Raw genomic sequence first — 24,247 nt, 5'->3', positions numbered from 1 at the left:
TCATTAAATGCCCTCACCAGCAGCGGGCCCAGCATCTCCAAGAACGTCTTATAGAATTCCACTGGGTATCCGTCCGGTCCCGGAGCCTTACCCAACTGCATGGCCTCCAGCCCCTCTACTATTTCTTCAATTCCAATCGGGGTTCCCAACCCCTCCGCCAACCCTTCCTCCACTTTCAGAAACTTCAACTCACCCAGGCACTGCCTCATCCTCTCAACCCCAGCTGGGGGTTCAGACTCATGTAGCCGGCTATAAAACTCCTTAAACATCCCGTTCACCCCCGCTGGGTCCAAGACCGTGTGCCCTCCTCTGTCCTTAACTCTTCCTATCTCCCTGGCCGCCTCCCTTTTCCTCAACTGGTGTGCAAGCATCCTGCTGGCCTTTTCTCCATACTTGTACATCGCTCCCCTCGCCTTCCTCAATTGCTCCACCGCCTTCCCTGTTGATAACAGACCAAACTCCATCTGAACCCTCTGCCGCTCCTTCAATAACCCTGCCTCCGCGACCTCCAAATATCTCCTATCTACCGGGAGTATTTGCCCAACTAGCCTATCTATCTCAGCTCGCTCCACCTTTTCCCTATGGGCCCGTATCGAGATTAGCTCTCTCCTAACCACTGCCTTCAGCGCTTCCCAAACCGTTGCTGCCGAGACTTCCCCTGTGTCATTTATTTCCAGATAGTTCTGGATGGACTCCCTCACCCGCCTGCACACCCCCTCATCCACGAACAGCCCCACGTCCAATCTCCATTGCGGGCGCTGACCGCCCTCCTTGCTCACCCGTAAATCCACCCAATGTGGGGCATGGTCCGACACAGCAATTGCCGAATACTCGGTATCAGCCACTCCCGCCAGTAAGTCCCTGCTCAAAATGAAAAAATCGATCCAGGAGTATATTTTGTGCACATGGGAGAAAAAAGAATACTCCTACACTCTTGGCCATCCAAACCTCCATGGGTCTACCCTCTACAGCTGCTCCATGAATCGCTTTAGTTCCTTCGCCACGGCTGGCATCCTCCCTGTCCTTCACCTCGACCGGTCCAACCTTGGATCAATGACCGTATTAAAGTACCCCCCCCATGATCAGCTTATGCGAATCTAGGTCCGGGATCTTCCCTAACACCCGTCTCATAAATTCCACATCGTCCCAGTTTGGTGAATATATATTCACAAGCACCACCGGCATCCCCTCCAACTTCCCGCTCACCATGATGTACCTACCCTCCGCGTCCGCCACTATTTTCCCTGTCTCAAATGCCACCCGTTTGTTGATTAGGATAGCGACCCCCTAGTCTTCGAGTCCAACCGCGAATGAAACACTTGGCTGACCCATCCATTCCGCAATCTGGTCTGATCTATTACCCTCAGGTGTGTCTTCTGTAGCATTGCCATGTCCATCTTCAAACCCCTCAAATGCGCGAACACGCGAGCCCTCTTAACCGGCCCATTCAACAGGCCCATTCAGCCCTCTAACGTTCCATGTGATCAGCCTAGTTGGGAGCTTCCCGACCCCCCCCTTGCCCACCCCTATTAGCAGCACCACAGTCCCAACTCCCCTTAACAAACTTATCACCTGCTCGCCCCCCACTGCACTTCCGTAAGCTAGCCCTTCCAGCTAGCCTGGTAGACCCCGCCCATGGTGCCAGACATCCAACTCCTATTGTCCTCCCTCTCCCCTAGCTTGAACATACATATTTAAAACATCACAGTCCCCAATAAACACACACAAGAAAAAAAATCCCCCCACTGGAACAAAGTTAACTTGCAGGTCTGAGCAACGGCCGTAACATTGTTACAAAAGGCACAGTTCAAAACGAAAATAACTTTAACAGAATCGAGACCGCAATACCCACCCCCAAGGTTCAATGCCCCCAAACACCTGCCAGCCTTTTACCTTTGCCAAAATCCATTGCTTCGTCCGGCAATTCGAAGTAATGTTCTTGACCCTCATAGATGACCCACAAACGCACAGGATATAACATTCCAAACTTCACCCCCTTCTTGAAGAGGGACGATTTTACCCTCTTGAATCAAGCTCGTCTTTTGGCCAGTTCTGCACCCAGGTCCTGGTAGATGCGCAACTCACAGTTCTCCCACTTGCAGCTCCGTGTCTGCTTGGCCCACCGCAAAATCTGTTCCATGTCCATGAACCGGTGCATTTGCACCACCATCGCCCTCGGCGGTCCATTTACTCGCGGATTACTCGCAAGCGCTCTATGCGCTCTGTCCACTTCCAAGGGTCGAGCAAACACCCCATCCCCAATCAACATTTCCAGCATACTTGCCACATATGCCCTTGCGTCCGATCCCTCGCTGCCCTCTGGGAGATCGACGATCCTCAGGTTATGTCTCTGGGACCTGTCCTCCAGGTCTTCCACCTTCTCCTGCAGCCTTTTCTGGTGGTCCCTCATCAGCCCCGCCTCCGCCTCCAATGTGGTTAAATGGTCCTTGTGCTCGGCCGTCTTCTCTTCTACCTTCTGAATCGCCAGTCCGTGGGCTTCCAGCCCCTGTTCCACTCGATCGATCGTTGCCCTAATCGGGTCTAACCTTCATTCTTTTGCTTGGCAAAGCTCTCATGAATGAACTCCAACAGCAGTACCGTTGACCACTGTGCCATCAAACCAGGATCATGCCCCTCCGCCATGCTTTCCCGTGCTGCAGGTTCTGCACTCGCCTTCTTTGCTCGACTATTTCTTTTTATATAACGACTTTTGATCCACGTCTCCATATACTGGTGGGGGATTTCTCCTCTCTGTCTCACTCCACCGATTTTTCCAAATAAATCCCAAAATATTCTGGAGAGAAGGCCCAAACGGTCCGTCACGAGCAGGAGCTACCAAATACGCGACCTCTCATTCCATGGCTGCCACGGGAAGTCCTATAAACTATTTATTAACATTAACTGTGGGTCTACTATATACAAGACAACAGATGAATAACAGTATGATCATGCACAAGCAACCTCTCTCTCCAGCTCTTCAGTCAGTCTGAGGTCACCTGACTCTAACATTCACTTATATCCTAATGAGACTCCTAGTGGTCAGTTGGTGAATTACAACACAAACATGATACCACCACATAACCCTTAGTCTCCCAAACGGAGAATCCCGGTCGAGTATTTAATAAAGCAACTTAAGTATTTATGTCTGGCTTTGCCGTACTATATTTTTTTCTCAGTCTACCTTCCAAACGTTTATAGAGCATGTTGGGGCATGACTGAAAGACTTCGTATTCAGTTCTGATTGCAAATGGATACTTCTATTATTGTGTAGTTAGGTATTGGCTAAGATGGATACACGTTGAAACAGAATCAAGGCTGCTTTTAAGAATAGAATAATCTTTATTGTCACAAGTAGGCTTACATTAACACTGCAATGAAGTTACTGTGAAAAGCCCCTAGTCGCCACATGTCAGTGCCTGTTCGGGTACAAAGAGGGAGAATTCAGAATGACTAAATTACCTAACAGTCCGTCTTTTGGTACTTGTGGGAGGAAACTGGAATCCCACGCAGACACGGGGAGAACGTGCAGACTCTGCACAGACAGTGACCCAAGCTGGGAATCGAACCCGGGTCCCTGGTGTTGTGAAGCAACAGTGTTAACCACTGTGCTACCATGCTGCCCCACTGTGCCACCATGCTGCCATTTTGCAGAGAATAGCGAAGGCAAGGTCTTATAGTCATTTTGTTGGGAGAAGCTGAACTCGGAATGCTTTATGTTGTTCACCGTTTTGCTTCACCTGGATGATTTGGATGCGTAGTGTTGAACAAAGAACAACAAGTCTTGTTAACAAACAAAACTATAAATGTATTTGCATTACTTACTATGATTCGTTCACATTCCTAAAGTAGAAGGTTACTGTATTAAACTATGCTATCTCCAACTGCAGAACTCTCAAGTACACAACTGCTTTCTCTCTCTCATGCCTCACTATCTTCTATCTCTTCATCATCTCTCTGACCCACAAGGCTTAGCCCCATCCCTTACATACTTATGGGACTAGCTCCCTCGAGTGGCTGTCTGTATACATTTAATTAACCATTGCATTGCCTTCATTTATGTTAATACCACAGCTTTATTTTCCTTCTCTTTGGGCAGTGGTCAATACCACTGCTACCAGTGAAGTAAGCCTGCAAGTATCTAGGTGCAAGTCCTAGTTGATGCTTCTAATGTTTGTGGGATGGAGGGAGGGCACATTAGAAGTGGAGGTTCAATTGCTTGTGGCCAGATTCGGAAAATAACATTGTGTTCAGATAAAAATAGTAAATTTAAAGTATTTTGAAAGCAATACTCCTCTGTAGAATGGGCTTTTAATAATGTCTCTTCCGTGTTAGTAAGTATTTTCAATCTTTCCTTTCTCTTTTGTGGACAGTTGGATATTCCTTTCCTTAACCTCGTTAAAGATTTTGACAACTATAAAATATGAATGAGGCCTCTTGCCTCTATTTGAAACAAATGCTAGCTGTAAAACATGAGGCATGATGTGCATTTAGCTGTAAGAGAAATGCAAACCAAAATGGTTGAGCAAAGATGTGATTTAATTACTGATAAAAAAAAATTTTAACCAACAAATCATTCATCTTAAATACTCTTAAATCATCTTAAAAACCCTACAAAGCACATGTTAGCCTCTGTCCAAAACCTACTGTGTTTACATGTAATGAAAAATTGTGGCGATGACTTCACCGTGCCTCTCAGGGTTCCCAGTAAAGCATTCTTTCCTTGATATTACAGCATCTGTCTTATTGCATTTTAGTTTAGCGTTCTCTTCCTGCTGAATATAACTCTTACCTCATGTTTTACAGCTATGCCTTTGTTTCAGGTAGTTGAGGTGAGACGCCTCATTCACACACTTTTTATTCCACAGTGCTTCTTCACATCTATTGGTCCCTAAACCATCCTCGAGCTCTAATTTATGTGCTCTGATAACCCTGCTGTGATAAAAGCCAGTGTTTCCAAAGCTCTTCTTACCAGTGGTTTTGAGAAGGACCTTTTGAGAACATGATTTGAACAAATCCCTTCCACATTATAGGCCCGCACTCCTTAAGAACAAAATCAATACCTTAGTATTTTTACAGAGACCTGTCCTATCACCTCGAAAGTGGGTCGGTCATTGCTAGTATCTCACAGGCTGTCATCATTCTTGGTCAAGGTAACTCCTGTGGAGACATCAGTAATGTAATCACTTAAAAAGGAATGTATACTGTTATATACATGGATGGTCCTCAGATATTGTCACAAGCAACCTATTGATTGATATCTAGGACTGCTGGAGGTGGTGATGCAAACAAGTGAATAAACCCTGGAAATTGATGTTTGATACAACAGTGAATGAATTGCATTACCGAAAACACATTGGACCTTTACAGAAGTAACACGCCTCAGTCTACATAATTATAATAACTGGCAGCCCATTTACTTCCTGAATTCATTGGGGTCTGAGAAAACGACCGTTTGATTTTAAAATTACTCAAACTGCCAATGGTTCACTTTGTAAATATATAACATAAAAACCAGTAGCGGAGTAGGCAATTCAGCCTCTTGAGCCAGCTCCACCATTCAATACAATCATGGCTGATCTTCTCACGGCCTCAACTCCATTTTCCTGCTCGTTCTCCATAACTCTTTAACCTATTATTCATTAAAAATCTGTCTATCTCCTCAAAGTTACTCAAATGTCCCTGCATCCACTGCACTCTTGGGGGGTGAATTCCACAAATTCCCAACACTTTGAGAGAAGTAATTTCTCCTTGTCTCTGTATTCCACCTGCTACCCATATCCTCTCAGTCTAGATTGTCCCACAAGAGGCAACATCTGTTCTATGTCGACTTTGTCAATACCTTTTATCATCTTACATACCTCAATTAGATCTCCTCTTATTGTTCTAAACTAGAGAGAGAAATGCCTAAACTGCTCAATCTCGCTTCATAAGACAGACCCCCTCGTCCCTGGAATCAATCTACTGAACCTCCGCTGAACCGCCTCTAATGCAATTAAATCCCTCCTCAAATAAGGGGACCAAAACTGTACACAATACTCCAGGTGCGGTCACACTATACATTGTACAGTTGCAACAATCCAGTTATTAATATCCAAAAGTCTTAGGTTTACTTCTCGCCCTCTCTCCTGCTTTAAGACAATTATCAAAACCTACCTTTCTGACCAAGCATTTGGTCACCTTTCCCTAATATTGCTTTGTGGCTTGATGCCAAATTTTGTTTATTTATCAATCCCATTAATACTTTGGGGTGTTTTACTATATAGTAAAGTAGCTATATATAAATGCAAGTTGTTGGATGAACTGATTTCAGTTAAAGTGCTTTCAGGGAAGGCAGAATGAAATTCACTTGAGTTCCAATTTAGTGAGAAACCGAGTTAACGTTTTCTTCTTCAGAACCTGCTGAGTTTGCAGCACTTTCTGTTTTTATTTCAGATCTCCAGCATTTGCAGTATTTCACTTTTATTCCAATGAATATGGTTAGGATTAGAACAGGCTGGCCTTACAGACTGTCATGCCACAGGTCCAAACGTTTTGCAATACCCAGTGTTTGGCTCATACTGGGAAGACTGACCACTTGTGCAAGACACCAGAGGGCAACTAACTCCTATGGAATCATACACCAGGGAAAATCCAACACCCTCCAGATACGGGGGAGTAAAGTTTGGGGGAAGAAAGAATAATTAGCTGCGTGAAGTCAGGAAGATTTTATCCCTTAATTACCTGCTTTAAAGCACAGTAGCTTCACAGTATGAGGGTACTGTGAAACAACTGGAAAAGATGCTGCAGCCTCTCTGACTGAAGGAGCAATCAGATATGAAATGGCCTTGTGTGTGAGACCAAGAGTGAAATGGGAGAAACATCAATGGAAACAAATGCTTAGAAATCAAAAACTGAAGCAGCACTTGGCAATTATTTAATTAGCAGTGAATCGCATCTAACTACTTTCTAATTTCAGTCTATAAAGTTGTTTACTTAGAAATGTTTGAGTATTTGCCATAGGGATAATGAAGCTGAGCTGTTGAATGGTGAGAAATTTGAGATAATAGAGATGTGAATTCTTATTCCAGGTGGATATTTACTTTCCTTGTACTCCTATCAACCAAGTTTTGACATGAGAGGAAAATTACTGACTTGTTACAGAAGAGCCTAAACTGGATAGCCTCTGAAAATTGGCATGTGCTATGTGATTGCTCCATATCTGTTCAACATAATGCAGGCAGCAGCCAACTTGTGCTGTCTGTACATTATAATAATTGCTGAGTGCAGCCAGCAATAATCATGCTCCTTTTTGGTCGCATGCATCAGCAAAGGGCCCAATATTTCTACTTGTTAGCATTACTTAAAGATAGCCTGCAATACTTAAGCTAGCCTACACTTCTTAAAAGGTAGGTGACTTGCAACAGAAACAAACAACAATCTCTGAGCATGAGAAAGTGCATGTACCAAGGAGATCAATGCTAGAGGTTTGGCCACCCCCAGGACTTGGATGCAGCGCCACAAAATTTCAATGGCTTCCCAAAAGGTGGTCCAGATCAGCGAATGCCTTTCAAAATGCCGCATCCTACCAACTGAAACACTTAACCTAACACACTCCTTAATTCAACACACCCCTATAACTCACTTACCAACAATCTCTATCAATCATGGCTCATACTCAACATGCAGTTTCACTCGCTCTCAGCATTTGGTACTGTTGTCAAACTCCACACTGCCAGCTGGTCAAATATGACAGTCACTTCACTGAATGTATTGCACAGTACTCACTAACACACTTCCCTCCCTTTGGCAGCACTAAGTGGTGCACAGCTGGAGGCAGCAGGAGCTAACGATAGGGAAAGAGGTGTGATTGAATGCCTTAACCCCCATGAAGGAGACAGTACTGGCCATTATGGGAAGGACCATTGTTGGATCTGTGTACACCAAGAGGACTAAATTAATTAATTAAATTCATGATGGTATACTCCTTGCTAATCTTTCCCCTCACATCCCACTTCTTCCATATCCCACAATCTCCTCTGATTTGCAAGTTGCAAAGGTGTAAGCATGTATCTCTTTTAAGTTCCCCTCTCCCCCCACCACAACCTTATGTTCATCGCTTCCTCCACTCACACCCACAAAGTGCAACCTGCACAGTAAGTTGAAGAACAGCAATAAGGCAGCGATGATGAAGACACAGCTGCATGATTTCACAGACAGTCGCTAGCACCAATCTTGACACGGTGCCTATCTTAGAGGTCAGTATGGAGGCAGAATCACTGGGGAGATACTAGGCACAATTAGTGTACTGGGTCCAGACCCAGGGACAAGAACTGTGCAGGTGCCAGTTTGCCAGAGGGTGAGGAAGTGCACGAGCCATGCTGGACAGGACTTAGATGAGGACTGTGAGGAGCTAAGCTAAAAAAGAAGGCTGATTGGTGTACACACAAAGTCATTGGTGCATCGTGCAGCCTGCTAGAAAGCAATATGAAGAGCATAGAGGAATCTGGCACCAACTTGGCACAAGGCTTTGTGCAGAGCTTGGCGCATATCCTTTTCAGCATGAGCCCATCGTTTTCAGCATGGAACCAGAGGACACAACCATCGAACATTTAAAAAAAAAAATTAGAGTACCCAATTATTTTTTTTCAATTGAGGGGTAATTTAGGATGGCCAATCCACCTAGCCTGCACACCTTTGGTTTGTGGGGGTGAGGCTCACGCAGACACGGGGAGAATGTGCAAACTCCACGCGGACAGTGACTCGGGGCCGTGTCCTCGGCACCGTGAGGCAGCAGTGCTAATCATTGTGCTATTGTGCCGCCCTTGCAACCATTGAATCATTGAGTGGTTTCAACACATGAGGAGGCCATTCAGCCTGTCATGTCTGTGCTGCTTCTCTGTAAGAACAATTCAGCTAGTCCCATTTGCCGAACCTTTCTGTTTTGTCCTGAAATGTTTTTGTTCTCCAGGTGCTGGAACAATTCCCTGTTGAAAGCCATGATCGAATCTGCCACGACCACACTCTTGGGCACTGTGCTCCAGATTTAACAGCGCTCTGCGTTAAAAACAAGGCTTTCGTCATGTCATCATTGCTTCTTTGGCCATTCACATTATATTGCTGCCCACTGGTTCTCACCCCTTCTGTCAATGAGAATGTTTTTTCTCTATCTATTTTGACTGGAGCCGCTCAGGAGTTTTAATGCCTCTATCATATATCCTTTCAGCATTCCTTTCCTGATGAAAGCAACCCCAGCTTCTCCAAGCTATCCATGTAGCTGAAGTCCCTTATCCCTGAAACCATTCTCGTAACTCTTTTCTGCACCCTCTCTAAAGTCCTCATTTCTAAAGTGGTGGTACCCAGAATTGGACACAGTACTCTAGTCGCAGCCATATCAGTGTTTTAGAAAGATTCATCATAAATCCTTTGTATTTGTACTCTTTGGGCGCGATTCTCCCAAAAGGGAACAAAGTCCCTGAGTGAGCACGTTTAGCACGAGAAACACATGTCTATTCAACGCAACTCGATTTGAATAAGGGGCCTGAACAGAGAACGCGCAGTCGAGCCTGCACATTGCACTGTTTTGTACAGTGGGGTGCTCCGCTTGCTGGACCATTTTTAAATGCACCCCGATCTCCGAGGCTCCCGAAACAATCCCTGACCTCCCCCATCCCAACCCAAACATACTATGGGAGGATCCCCGCACACACCCCAACACACACGCTGGGCAACCTCGGCCCAATCGCATATGTGCAAAAAATGCCTGACTGGCACCTTGGCAATGCCAACCTGGCAGTGCCAGGCTTTCACCCAAGTGGCACTGTCAAAATGTCAGGTTGGCATTGCCATGGTACCCAGGTGGCACCAAAAGTGCCAGGGCACCACCCTGTCCAAACGGCTTGCAGCTGGGGGCCTCCGATCCCCTGGGAGACCCCGATAAATGCCGTTCTGTCTGATCCCTGTTTGTGGGGACCAGTACTGAACGGCGCTTGCCCAAGGACTCTGAGGCCTTGAATCCCAAAGCCTCAGGTATCTCGGGAATCTGCATATTAGAGTGAGGCCTTGCTCTAATATGCAGATTTGCCAAAATGTGATCCCGCCAATTGTGGACAGGATTCACATCGCAACGTCTCGCGAGGTTGTGTTGGATCTTGCGAAGCGTTGCAAGCCGGGCAGATTCAGCAAGCAAGGTCTCCTGGCTCATTGGCCACGCTGCGCCGCAGAGAGATGCTTTTCTGCCCCAGTGTGGCCGATGGACTGCGCCCTTTGCCTCTATTTATAAAGTCCAGAATACCATATGCCTTATTGACCACTTTCTCAACCTTTCCTGTCATCTTCACATTGTTATACCCGCAAGTCTCCCTGCTTCTATACCCTCTTTTGAATTACACCTGTCGTGTTGGGTGTTCTGATGCACAAATGATCCAACACGGCTGTAGATGGTACAACTCTGTTTTATTGTCTAATCAACGGTAACAACTAACTACTGGCTTGGGTACGTGCTTCACCAGCTAACCTGTGGACCCAGCCCTATCACTATCTTAGTGAGGCACTCAGCACATGATCTATGTCTGAGTGGCGCGCTGTGACCTCTGTGCTCTGAGCTATCTCCTGGTAGAATGAGTGGGAACTGTGGTGTTCCCTGTTTTATAGTGCATGTGCTCTCATCGGTGATTGGCTGAGATGTTATGTGTGTGCTGGTTGGTCCAACTGCCTGTCCATCAGTGTGTGTGTGATTGCACCATGATATGCTGATGTGGATATCATGACATCCTCTCCTTTCACAAGGATATGTGCCTATATGATAATAAATACAAATGTGTAATGAGTGCATCTGAGTATGTGTGGGCAATATTTACAACATGTACATGAGGCTAAACTATATACAGAGGAAGGTGTCAGGCGCAACAGAACAACAAAATTGTACAAATAACAGAACAAATGCAATCAACAAACGAGAGAAAACTCTGGAACAATGAACGACAAGAAAAAAAAACTCGTTAACAGTACTGTAAAACAATTCGGTGAGTCCAATGTGCTAACAGGCTCATAAGTCAAGTCTCTCAGGTGGGCGACGAATTCGGGTTGACCGCCTCAAGGGTGGGTCAGGATCCACCGGCTGAGGAATGGGCCTGGCCACGGGCGAGAGAGGAAGAGGCAGAGTGGCAGGAAGCTCAACAAAGTCGACATCAGAGACAACAGGAGGGCGTGGCACCGGTGCATGATCTCGTAGCGAGCGCGGAACCAGACGAAGGGCCCGCCGATTACGGCGGCGAATAGAGCCATCAGGCATATGAACCAGGAATGAGCGGGGAGCCACGTGGCGGAGAACCTCGGCGGTTGCCGACCAGCCACCCTCCGGTAGGTGTATGCGGACGTTGTCTCCAGGCGCCAGGGCAGGAAGATCAGTCACCTGAGCGTCATGTGCCACCTTCTGCTGAGCACGCTGTTGTTGCATCCTTCGCAATACTGGAGCATGGTCGAGGTCAGGAACATGAATGGACGGCACAGTGGTCCTGAGGGTGCGACCCATGAACAGCTGGGCTTGCGAGAGGCCCGTGGACAGTGGGGCCGAACGATAGGCCAGCAGGGCTAAACAGAAGTCAGATTCAGCATCAGCCACTGGAATTCCGTTGTCTTTTTGACCAGGTGGCGAAGAGCAGTCATGTGCGAAGCAAGGTTAGGAATGAACTTCCCCAGGAAGTTGACCATCCCGAGAAAGCTCAGCACTGCCTTCTTGTCTGATGGCTGCTGCATGGCTGCTATGGCTGCCACTTTGTTGACATCCGGCCGCACACCCGACCGGGAGATGTGGTCCCCCAAAAACTTTAGCTCAGTCTGGTCAAAAGAGCACTTGGCTCGGTTAATGCGCAGGCCCTGATCCCGTATCCGTGCAAAGACACGCTGGAGACGACTGATGTGCTCCTGCGGTGTGGTGGACCAGATGATAATGTCGTCTACATAGACGCACACCCCTTCAATGCCCTCCATCACCTGTTCCATGATGCGATGGAACACTTCAGAGGCCGAAATGATGCCGAATGGCATCCTATTGTAGCAGTATCTGCCAAATGGAGTGTTGAAAGTGCACAGCTTCCTGCTGGACTGATCCAATTGAATCTGCCAAAAGCCATTTGAGGCATCAAGCTTGGTGAATATTTTTGCCCGGGCCATCTCGCTCGTGATTTCTTCTCGTTTGGGTATGGGGTAGTGTTCCCTCATAATGTTGCAATTTAAGTCGATACAGATCCGGAGCTCGCCTGAGGGCTTCTTGACACACACCATGGAGTTGACCCATGGCGTTGGCTCCGTGACCCGGGAAAGCACTCCTTGGTCCTGCAGGTCCTGCACTGCTGCTTGAGGCGGTCCTTGAGTGGTGCTAGGACCCTACGAGGTGTGTGAATGACCGGAGTGGCGTCCGGTTTGAGCCGTATTTTGTACGTGTAGGGCAGTGTGCCCATGCCCTCGAAAACCTCCTGGTTGTGCGCGAGGAGTGAGTGGAGCTGCGCCCTAAAGTCTGCATCTGGGAAATTGGACGTGCCTCTGGAGACAGAGTGTGTACCCGCTAAACTAGGTGGAGGATCTTGCACGCCTGTGCGCCTAACAGAGAGTCCTTCGAGGATCCTACGATTTCAAAGATGATGTGGCTTTGTGTGAGTTGTGTGTAACTTCAAGCTGGCAGGACCCCGTGGCCGGGATGACGTTTCCATTGTAGTCAACCAGCTGACAGTGGGATGGCAGAATCGGTGGTTTAACCTTCAAGGTCTGGAAGGCTGACCATGCGAGGAGATTGGCGGAAGCACCAGTGTCCAGGTGAAATGTGATCTGTGATCGGTTGACCGTTAGGGTGGCACACCACTCATCGCCCAGACCAATGCTGTGCACTGGCAGCGGCTGGTGGTTCCGACTTGGGGACATCCGGTTCTTGTGGATTACTGCAACGGGGAAGGGCTCCCTGTCTTCGGTATCGCTGGTCTGCATACTATCTGGATATGACTCAGTGTAGGGGGGCTGAATCGCCCGCACGTCCCTGCGAGGCTGGCGGAATTGTTGGGAGTTGGCAGGTTGAGCTGCTCGACAGCAGGCAGCGTTGTGGCCCACCCTGCCACGGCAGAGGCATTGTCGCGCTTTGGCCGGACATTGCCGCTTTAAGTGGGCGGAGCCACAGTTGCCGCACATCGTGACGTCATGGCGTTCGTTGCGCCACTGCGCATGCGTGGTGTGGTCCTGCGTTGAGCGCGCCTGCGCATCACGTTCCTCTGCATCAACGTCCCTTCTTTTGGTGCGTACAAGCGCGGGAGGCCTCGGAAAGCGCGCGAAATGGCCGCCCTCATCCGGGCCGGGGGACGGAAGGTACTCGATCGACTGGACCCGCTCCCCATCGTGGGGCCCCTGCCGTGCCGTTTTGGCTGCCTGGATTTGGGAGTACCGGCTGGTCGCATTCTCATGGAGGACACAGGTCTCGATGGCAGTCGCTAGGGTGAGTCGCTTTGTTTTAAGGAGCTGCTGGCGTAGGGTGTCCGAGATTACGCCAAAAACTATCTGATCCCGTGTCATGGAGTCGGAGGTGGCCCCATAGCCGCAGCACTGCGCAAGGATACGGAGGTGTGTTAAGTAAGATTGGAAAGGCTCATCCTTACCCTGCAGGCGCTGCTGGAATAGGTACCTCTCGAAGCTCTCATTGACTTCCACGCTGAAGTGTTCCTCGAACTTTAGAAGCACCGTCTTATATTTAGTCTTGTCCTCACCTTCCGCGAATGCCAGGGAGTTGTAGATGTGGATGGCCTGTTGCCCCACCGTGGAGAGGAGGAGGGCAATCTTCCTGGTGTCCGATGCAGTCTCCCTGTCTGTGGCTTCGAGGAAGAGCTGGAAGCGCTGTTTAAACAGCTTCCAGTTTACGCCGAGATTGCCAGCGATTTGGAGCGGCTGCGGCGGGCTGATGTTTTCCATGGAGCAGGATGGCGGATTTCTGAAAGGGTGCAGGTAGATCTCACAGTCGCTGGTTAGCGTCCACTACTGGTATCATGTCGTGTTGGGTGTTCTGATGCACAAATGATCCAACACGGCTGTAGATGGTACAACTCTGTTTTATTGTCTAATCAACGGTAATAATGAACTACTGGCTTGGGTACATGCTTCACCAGCTAACCTCTGGACCCAGCCCTATAGCTATCTTAGTGAGGCACTCAGCACATGGTCTATGTCTGAGTGGCACGCTGTGAGCTCTGTGCTCTGAGCTATCTCCTGGTAGAATGAGCGGGAACTGTGGTGTTCCCTGTTTTATAGTGCGTGTGCTCTCATTGGTGATTGGCTGCGATGTTGTGTGTGTGCTGGTTGGTCCAACTGCCTGTCCATCAGTCTGTGTGTGATTGCACCATGATATGCTGATCTGGATATCATGACAACACCCTTTATTTTATATTGGCTCCCCTCATTCTTAAATGTATCACTTCAGACTGTGCTCTAAAATTAATCTACTATCGGCGGAAAATTCCAGAATATCATCAAAGGCCGATAGCAGGCGGGAAAAGCGGGACACCATTCAGGATATAGAGAAAAAAAATAGCATGAGGCCGGTCCCATGACAGAGCCCGCCCTGCCAGCAACTTCTATTTTGAAGATCAGGGTGCCAATTTTAAAGGTCGTTCCAGTGCACAAATGTTCACCCCCGCCCCACACACACACACCCCATCTCCTACCACAAATAACCCCCGACTCCACACAACTCCTCCCTGGCGCTGCCTGGGCACTGTCCCCTGGCTGGCCTGGGCACCGCACCCAGGTGTTTCCCCTCGTCACTGCCCCCAGGTTGGCTTCACCCTGGCACTGCCCTCTGGCATTGTCCCCAGCCACTGTCCCCAGAACTGCTCAGGCAGTGCGATGCGGCAGTGCCCAGGTAGCGCTCGGGGATGACTCTCTTCCTTCTCTGAGCAATGTACTCACCTGGGCTTCTCTGGGATGCATGCCTTGGGAGACCAATTGTGTTTCTGCGTCTCTGCCTTCATGCCAACGTAAATTGCCTTGCTTATGGGGGTGGAATGATTCAAATGCAGAGACCTGATAATGATATGCTAATATATGGAAATACGTTCCCAATGGTCAGTGTTCTCTCACTGGAGGGGAAGGAGGATGGTTGCTTTTACGTCAGCGTGAAACGCAATTTGGACAACTCGTGCCATTTTACACTCCTGTCACCGAACCAGCCTGGCAAAAGCGGGAGCAAGAAATCCTGGCCCATGTGTCTGCCCATTCTACTAGTATGCCTCTGTCCTCTTGAAGTTTTTCTAGCCTTCCCGCAGTTTACAATAATTCTAAATTTTGCATCATCTACAAATTTCAAAATGGTGCCTTATAGACTGTGCTAATATAGATCAAGAAAAACAGTGGTCCTAGCCCATTTCCTGTAAACCCTATTTATCATTCTTGCTGTCAAAAGCAACCATTTACCACAATTGGTTCCTGTCATTCAGCCAACTTTGCATCCACATTTCCACAGTACCATTTATTCCATGGGCTTCAAATTTGTCGGCTAGCCTGTTAGGTGGCACTCTATTTGTCGTGTTGGGTGTTCTGATGTACAAACGATCCAACACAGCTGGAGATGGTGTAACTCAATTTTATTAACTACTCAACTGTAACAGCACACTGCTAACTTGGGTACGTGCATTACCATCTAATCTGTGGACCCTGTCCTATCACTATCTGGGTGAGGCATTCAGCACATGGTGAATGTCTGAGTGGCAGGCTCTGAGCTCGATGCTCTGAGCTGGCTGCTGCTGGAATGAGCGGGAACTGTAGTGTCCCCTGTTTTTATAGTGCGTGTGCTCTCACTGATGATTGGCTGCGATGTGTGTGTGTTGGTTGGTCCTACTGCATGTCCATCAGTGTGTGTATGTGATTGCACCACGATATGCAGATCTAAATATCATGACATCCCCCCCTTTTCGCAAAGAATATGTGCCTACATGATAATAAATAAAGAAGTGTAGTGAGTGCATCTAATCATGTGGTGCAATATTTACAACAATATGTACATGTGGCTATACTATATACACAGGAAGGTGCCAGGTGCAGAAACTAACTATCTTACACCAAGAACGAAACCAATATTATTAACAAACAATAACAAAATCTTAAACAGTATGGCAAAAAGTCTGAAACAGTATGTCAGAGCAAGTCAGTGAGTCCAATATGAAAAGGTTCATAAATTAAGTCTCTCAGGTGGGCAACGAATTCAGGTTGACCGCCTCAAGGGTGGGTCAGGATCCACCGGCTGAGGAACGGGCCGGGCCACGGTCGAGTGAGGATGATGCAGGGTGTCCGGAAGGTCAACAAAGTCCATTGCAGGGACAACAGGAGGGCGTGGCACTGGTGCAGGATCACGTAGCGAACGCGGAACCAGACGAAGGGCACGCCGTTTGCGGCAGCGAATAGAGCCATCAGGCAGACGAACCAAGAACGAGCGGGGAGCTATCTGTCGGAGAACCTCAGCGGTTGATGACCAGCCGCCCTCCGGAAGGTGTATGCGGACATTATCTCCAGGCGCCAGGGCAGGAAGATCAGTTGCCCGAGCATCATGTGTCGCCTTTTGTTGCTGACGCTGTTGCTGCATCTGCCGAAGTACCGGAGCATGGTCGAGGTCTGGGACGTGAATGGATGGCACAGTGGTCCTGAGGGTGCAACCCATAAGTAGCTGGGCCGGCGATAGGCCCGTGGACAGTGGGGCCGAGCGATAGGCCAGCAAGGCGAGGCAGAAGTCAGATCCTGCATCAGCAACCTTGCAGAGGAGCCTTTTAACGATGTGGACGCCCTTTTCTTCTTTGCCATTCGACTGAGGATGCAGAGGACTGGACGTCACATGTGTGAAGTTGTATGAGCTGGCGAAGGAAGACCATTCCTGACTCACGGTGAGCGGAATGTCGTTGCAAGCAAAGGTCTCTTTGCAGGCCCGCATGACAGCCGATGACGTGGTGTCATGCAGGCGTATGACCTCTGGATAGCTGGGAAAGTAGTCGACCAGGGGGACGTGACCAACTAGTGGGGCTGAAGAGTCTCACGGGGTTGTGCCGGCTGAAACCGCTGACAGGTGGAGCAATTGAGCACAGTGTTAGCAATGTCCTCACTTATTCCCGGCCAGTACGCAGCCCCTCGGGCCCTCCGCCGGCACATCTCAACGCCAAGATGGCCTTTGTGCAGTTGTTCTAAGACAAGCCGGTGCATGCTGTGTGGGATCACGATGCAGTCCAGCTTCAGGAGGACACCATCAACGACTGCCAAGTTGTCCCGAACGTTGTAAAACTGTGGGCATTGTCCCTTGAGCCACCCATCCGTCATGTGGCGCATCACACGTTGCAGAAGGGGGTCGGCTGCAGTCTCACGTCGAATGTGGGCCAGGCGTGCATCAAGTGGTCGGCAGATTGGCAGAAGTGAAGGCTACATGTGCGTCGACTTGGCAAACTAAACCCTCCGGGTCGGACGGTGTGTTGACTGCCCTGGACAGAGCATCTGCTATGATGAGGTCCTTACCTGGGGTGTAGACAAGTTGAAAGTCGTACCTCCGGAGTTTGATCAGAATGCGCTGGAGGCGAGGGGTCATATCATTGATGTCCTTTTGAATGATGCCAACCAGCAGGCGATGGTCAGTCAGTGAACTGGGGAAGGCCATACACGTAGTCATGGAACTTGTCTACGCCAGTCAACAGGCCTAGGCACTCCTTTTCAATCTGCGCATAGCGCTGCTCTGTGGGGGTCATGGCCCGTGACGCATATGCGACTGGGGCCCATGATGAGGCATCATCCCGTTGCAGGAGGACCGCCCCAATGCCGGACTGGCTGGCGTCAGTCGAGATTTTCGTCTCCCTTGCAGGATCGAAAAAACCCCAGTACCGGGGCGGTGGTGAGCTTGACCTTGAGCTTCTCCCATTCACTCTGGTGGGTGGGAAGCCACTGGAATTCAGTTGTTTTCCTGACAAGGTGCCGGAGAGCTGTAGTGTGGAAAGCAAGGTTAGGGATGAACTTCCCCAGGAAGTTGACCATTCCGAGAAAACGTAGCACCGCCTTCTTGTCTGTGGGCTTCTGCATGGCCGTGATGGCTGCCACCTTGTCGGCATCCGGCCGCACCCCCAACTGGGAGATGTGGTGCCCCAGGAACTTCAGCTCGGTTTGTCCAAAAGAGCATTTGGCTCGGTTAAGATGCAGGCCCTGATCCCGTATCCGTTTAAAGACACGCTGGAGGCGACTGATGTGCTCCTGCGGTGTGGTGGACCAAATAATGACGTCGTCTACATAGACGCACACCCCTTCGATGCCCTCCATCACCTGTTCCATGATGCGATGGAACACTTCAGAGGCCGACATGATGCCAAATGTCATCCTATTGTAGCAGTATCTGCCAAATGGAGTGTTGAAAGTGCACAGCTTCCTGCTGGACTGATCCAATTGAATCTGCCAGAAGCCCTTTGAGACATCAGGCTTGGTGAATATTTTTGCCCGAGCCATCTCGCATGTGATCTCCTCACGTTTGGGTATGGGGTAGTGTTCCCTCATTATGTTGCAATTTTAAGTCTTTCGGGTCTATACAGATCCGGAGCTCGCCGGAAGGCTTCTTGACGCACACCATGGAGCTGACCCATGGAGTCGGCTCTGTTACCCGGGAAAGCACTCCTTGGCCCTGAAGGTCCTGCAGCTGTTGCTTGAGGCGGTCCTCGAGGGGTGCGGGGACCTTGCGAGGTGCGTGAACTACCGGGGTGGCATCCTGTTTAAGCCGGATTTTGTACGTGTAGGGCAGTGTGCCCATGCCCTCGAAAACATCCTAGTTGTGCGTGAGGATTGAGTTGAGCTGCGCCCTAAAGTCTGCATCTGGGAAATCGGACGTGCCTTCTGGAGAGAGAGAGAGTGTACATGCCGAACGAGGTGGAGGATTTTGCACGTCTGTGCGCCTAGCAGAGAGTCCTTTGAGGAGCCCACGATTTCGAATGGTAGTATGGCTTTACGTGAGTTGTGTGTCAATTCAAGCTGGCACGACCCCGTGGCGGGGATGACGTTGCCATTATAGTCAACGAGTTGACAGTTGGATGGCAGAATAGGTGGTTTAACCTTCAGGGTCTGGAATGCTGACCATGCGAGGAGATTGGCGGAGGCACCAGTGTCCAGGGGGAATCTGATCTGGGATCGGTTGACCGTCAGGGTGGCACACCACTCGTCGTCTGGATCAATGCTGTGCACTGACAGCGGCTGGTACATTCGACTCGGGGACAGCTTGTTCTTGGTGATGACAGCAACGCGGAAGGGCTCCCTGTCCTCAGTGTCACTGGTCTGTGTGATGCTGGGATCGGACTCGGTGAACGTGGGTTGAATTGCCCGAACGTTTCTGCGAGGCTGGTTAAACGGGTACGAGTTGGCAGGGTGAGCTGCTCGACAGCAGGCAGCATAGTGGCGCGCTTTGGCAGGACATTGCCGCTTTAAATGGGCGGAGCCACAGTTGCCGCACGTCGTGATGTCAATGCGTTTGTTGCGCCACCGCACATGCGCGGTGCGGTCTTGCGATCGCGTTCCTCTGTGTCAGTGACCTCTCTTTTGGCGCGTACAAGCGCGGGAGGCCTCGGAAAGCGCGCAAAATGGCCGGCCTCCTCCACGGCTCGATCGGCTGGACCTGCTCCGCCTCATGGGGCCCGTGCCGCGCCGTTTCGGCCGCCTGGATGTGTGAGCACCAGCTGGTGGCGCTCTCATGCAGGACGCAGGTCTCGACGGCAGTTGCCAGGGTGAGTTGCTTGACCTGAAGGAGCTGCTGGCGCAGGGTGTGCGCCATGACTCCGAAAACTATCTGGTCATGTATCATGGAGTCAGAGGTGGTCCCATAGCCGCAGGACTGCGTGAGGATGCGGAGGTGTGTCAAATAAGACTGGAAAGGTTCGTCCTTACGCTGCAGGCGCTGCCCGAACAGTTTCAAATTGACCCCGAGATTGCCAGCGATTCGCAGCGGCGGCGGCGGGTTGATGTTCTCCATGGTGCAGGACGGCGGGTTGCAGGTAGGTCTCACAGGCGCTGGTTTGCGTCCACTTCTGGTATCATGTCGTGTTGGGTGTTCTGATGTACAAACATTCCAACACGGCTGGAGATGGTGTAACTCAATTTTATTATCTACTCAATTGTAACACCACACTGCTAAATTGCGTATGTGCGTTACCAGCTAATCTGTGGACCCTGTCCTATCACTATCTGGATGAGGCACTCAGCACATGTTGAATGTCTGAGTGGCAGGCTCTGAGCTCGGTGCTCTGAGCTGGCTGCTGCTGGAATGAGCGAGAGCTGTAGTATCCCCTGGTTTTATAGTGCGTGTGCTCTCACTGGTGATTGGCTGCGATGCTGTGTGTGTGTTGGATGGTCCTACTGCATGTCCATCAGTGTGTGTTGTTTGCACCATGATATGCTGTTCTAAATATCATGACATTGTCAAACACATAAGAACTAGGAACAGGAGTAGGTCATCTGGCCCCTCGAGCCTGCTCCGCCATTCAATGAGATCATGGCTGATCTTTGTGGACTAAGCTCCACTCTGGCCCGTACACCATATCCCTGAATCCCTTTATTGTTTAGAAAGGTATCTATCTTTTTCTTAAAAACGTTTAAAGAAGGAGCCTCAACTGCTTCACTGGGCAAGGAATTCCAGAGATTCACAACCCTTTGGGTGAAGAAGTTCCTCCTAAACTCGGTCCTAAATCTACTTCCCCTTATTTTGAGGCTATGCCCCCTAGTTCTGCTTTCCCCGACCAGTGGAAACAACCTGCCCGCATCTATCCTATCTATTCCCTTCATAATTTTATATGTTTCAATAAGATCCCCCCGCATCCTTCTAAACTCCAATGAGTACAGTCCCAGTCTACTCAACCTCTCGTCATAATCTAATCCCCTCAACTCTGGGATCAACCTAGTGAATCTCCTCTGCACTCCCTCCAGTGCCAATATGTCCTTTCTCAGGTAAGGAGACCAAAACTGAACACAATACTCCAGATGTGGCCTCACCAACACCTTATACAATTGCAGCATAACCTCCCTAGTCTTGAACTCCATCCCTCTAGCAATGAAAGACAAAACTCGATTAGCCTTCTTAATCACCTGTTCCACCTGCACACCAACTTTTTGCGACTCGTGCACCAGCACACCCAGGTCCACACCGTTTGGAAATTCATGTACACCTCATCAGCTGCATTATTCTCAAAAATCATCTCCGTTAACTCATCAAAAATCTCAGTCAAATTAGTTGAACACAATTTGATGTTATCAAATCCTTGCTGGTTCACACTAATTAATTGACTTTTGTGCAAGTGGCTTTGTCCCAGCTTATAGTTTCTTAAATTTTTCCCACCGTGGGGGTTAAACGGACTGGCCTGTATTTGTTGGACTTGCCCTTACAACACTCTTTTGAACAAGGTGTAACATCTGCAATTTGCCAGTTCTGGCACCACCCTGGTTTCTAATGTTGGAAGATTATGGTCAGTATCGCTGCAATTTCCATCTTTCCAAATCCTCAGATGCAACTGATCTGGTCCTGATAACCTAGTAACTTTAAACGCAGCTAGCCTTTCAATTCCCGTACCGGCTGGGAATTCTGAATTCTCCCTCTGTGTACCCAAACAGGCACTGGAATGTGGCGACTAGGGGCTTTTCACAGTAACTTCATTGCAATGTTAATGTAAGTCTACTTGCGACAATATAAAGGTTATTATTATAATGTCTCTTTGTCATTAATTTTTATTCCATCCAGTATCACAGATACCTCCTCTTTCATTGTGACTTTGCATCTATCTTTATCAAGGAAGATGCTGCCAAAGTGTTCTTTAGTACCTCAGCTGTGCCCTCTGCCTCATGTGTAAATCTATCTAATTAGTTCCACTCCTCCCATTGCTTTTTAACTATTTAATGCCTGTAGAAGACTATTGGATTCCAATTTGCTTTTATGTTAGCTGACACTCTCTTCTCGTACTTTCTCTTTAACTCTCTTATTTCTTTTTTCACTTCCACTCTGAAATTTCGACATTGGCATACTATATGCTTCATTTTACTCCCAACCTCTTTTGTACGGTGGCCAAAATCCTGGCTTCTGTGCAGCATAAGCACCTTCTGGCAAAAGTCGGTGTGCTGCAGTGGGCACTTGGACAGCTCTCACTACAAAGTCAGCCTGCTGCCATGCTAGCTCTGACTGCTGGCATCACAGGAGGCTGTGGTGCTGGAGGTGACTATGGAGATAGGGAGGCCGTGGAGGGACTTGAAAATAAAGGTGAGAGTTTTAAAATTGAGGGGACCTTGCATGGCTTTCAGGGAATCTTCTCAATATGCCTGCTGCACTTGTTCTTTGAGGTGGTGGTAGTTATGGGTCTTAAAGATGCTGTTAAAGGCACCTCGGTCAGTTGTTGCAATACACCTACATGGTGCGCACTACGGTCATTATGCACGGGTGATGGTGGGAGTGACTCTTAAAGCTGGTTAATTTGTTCTGGACAGTGTTGAGCGTCTTGAGTGTTGTTGAGTTGCACTCATCCAGGCAAGTGGAGAATATTCCATCACACTCCTGACTTGTGCACTGTCGATGGTGGACATGCTTTGTGTAGCCATCGTAAAACCTTCTCCTTATATTCTTACTCACACCGTATCGCATTCACCTATCAACCTGTGCTCACTGACCATGGACGAGGATGTGACTTTGTGCATTGCAGCTGGTCTCCAATAGTCATAATTGGCTCAAAGAAATGCTGCTTGATGCAGGGCTCAGCCATACCAGCCCAGAAGGCTCAGTGTTTGATAGCTGATCCCTCTGTGATAAGTTAGAAACTTAACTCGGTGCAGAACAGAAAGGGAGAAACCAGCAGCAAGTCAGAGAAGGATCAAGAGATGGGTAGGCTGGGGAAATAAAAAAGGAAAGGTCACTAAATAAAAATGAATTCTATCATATTGCACCAAAGAATCCTGTCTGACTGACTGATTGCGTTTGCAGTTGGAACAACAACTTGAGGAGTTTAACTATGAACACACAGAAGCTAGGATTCAGAATGAAAAGTTGAGGCGGATGAATGAGGACCTGCAGGAGCAGCTGGATAGGACTAATAAGGACTTGGAGACTACGCAATTCAACCTACTGGTTCTCCAGGACGAGGCCCGGAATGATCATCAGCAGAAAGCCAGGTAGGCTGAGACACTTCACTACTCGTGTTTTATAGGCAAAATACTTTTGAGTCATTTATTACTTGCAGTGGGATTCAGGATAGCTCCTATACTTTCCTCACATCGTGTAGTCTCCCCAACCCTCATTTCTGTTGGTCATTCAGCAGCCAGATAGGATTCCCCTGGGAATGCAATACTATTCCTCAGGATATTGCTGGGACCAAACCTGGGGAGAAGAAATATAGGAGCATTTGAAAACAAATACTTTCAACAATTCTGTCTAATAGTTACAAACATTATTCGTGATGGGGCGGGAGGGGGAAGCAAGAAGTGTTTTAGTCACGATCAAGAAACATCCAATCAGGAAATGAAAACTTTGCTTTGTGCAAAATTATTCATCACGAGAAGACGGGATACTGTGAGATTGAACATGTTGGATGTCCTTTGTGAGGAACAGGGCAATTGGGTGGGGGAGATTATGCTATGAAACCTCTGGGAATACATCCAGTCAGAGTTGACAACCCGAGGGTGAGCTCTTGGACATAATTGACAGCTCCCAATCATTGTCAAGGGGAAACGTGGTCACTACCCATTGAAGCAGTCTATGGTTTGAGGTTAGATTTTCAACAACTGCCTCAGAGAAAAAGGAAACAAGTATTTCTTCATCTTTCACCACCCCGCCTGTCCACTGTCTATTTGGGCCCTGCTGGCTTCCAAGCAGGATTCCCCTTTAAAGCTACCTTGTCACAAAAAAAATAAGTTTGGAAAACAAAACAGAATTGTAAAATTGATTTCTGGTGGTCAGTATTTAAGCTGTACTACTAAAGCTATTTATCCGATGTGAAGCTCTGGCACAACTTGATGTGACAATGGAGTACTATGTATATGGAAATTCTTTATTCAGCCGGATCAACAGTAAAACTGAAATGAGTGCTGTGCCAAATGTGCCTGTGCTGTCACTTAAATGTCACTTATTTACTGCCGTGAAGAGATTAAAATGTGAATTCATCTGGAACTCTCTTTGACATTTTGGTGCTTGCTTCCACTGATCATTTAACCATCTTTCTAATTTAATTATTATTATTTTAAAAATATTTTTATTAAGGTATTTGAA

At 48.4% G+C, this 24,247-nt stretch overlaps 1 protein-coding gene across 1 annotated transcript in view; it reads left to right on the top strand.

The window, feature by feature from the left end:
* Window positions 1-24,247, top strand: part of cracr2b (calcium release activated channel regulator 2B) — a 327,922-nt gene that overhangs the window by 240,149 nt on the left and 63,526 nt on the right. Inside the window, exon 8 of the mRNA XM_072518906.1 lies at window positions 22,967-23,154. Coding sequence (XP_072375007.1) covers window positions 22,967-23,154 — 188 coding nt within the window. The remainder of the gene's footprint in view (window positions 1-22,966; window positions 23,155-24,247) is intronic.

This window comes from Scyliorhinus torazame, chromosome 10 (assembly GCF_047496885.1).
Source record: "Scyliorhinus torazame isolate Kashiwa2021f chromosome 10, sScyTor2.1, whole genome shotgun sequence".
Taxonomy (NCBI): Eukaryota; Metazoa; Chordata; class Chondrichthyes; order Carcharhiniformes; family Scyliorhinidae; genus Scyliorhinus; species Scyliorhinus torazame.
Note: the sequence above shows the minus strand (reverse complement) of the source record. Positions and strands in the feature narration are given on the sequence as shown.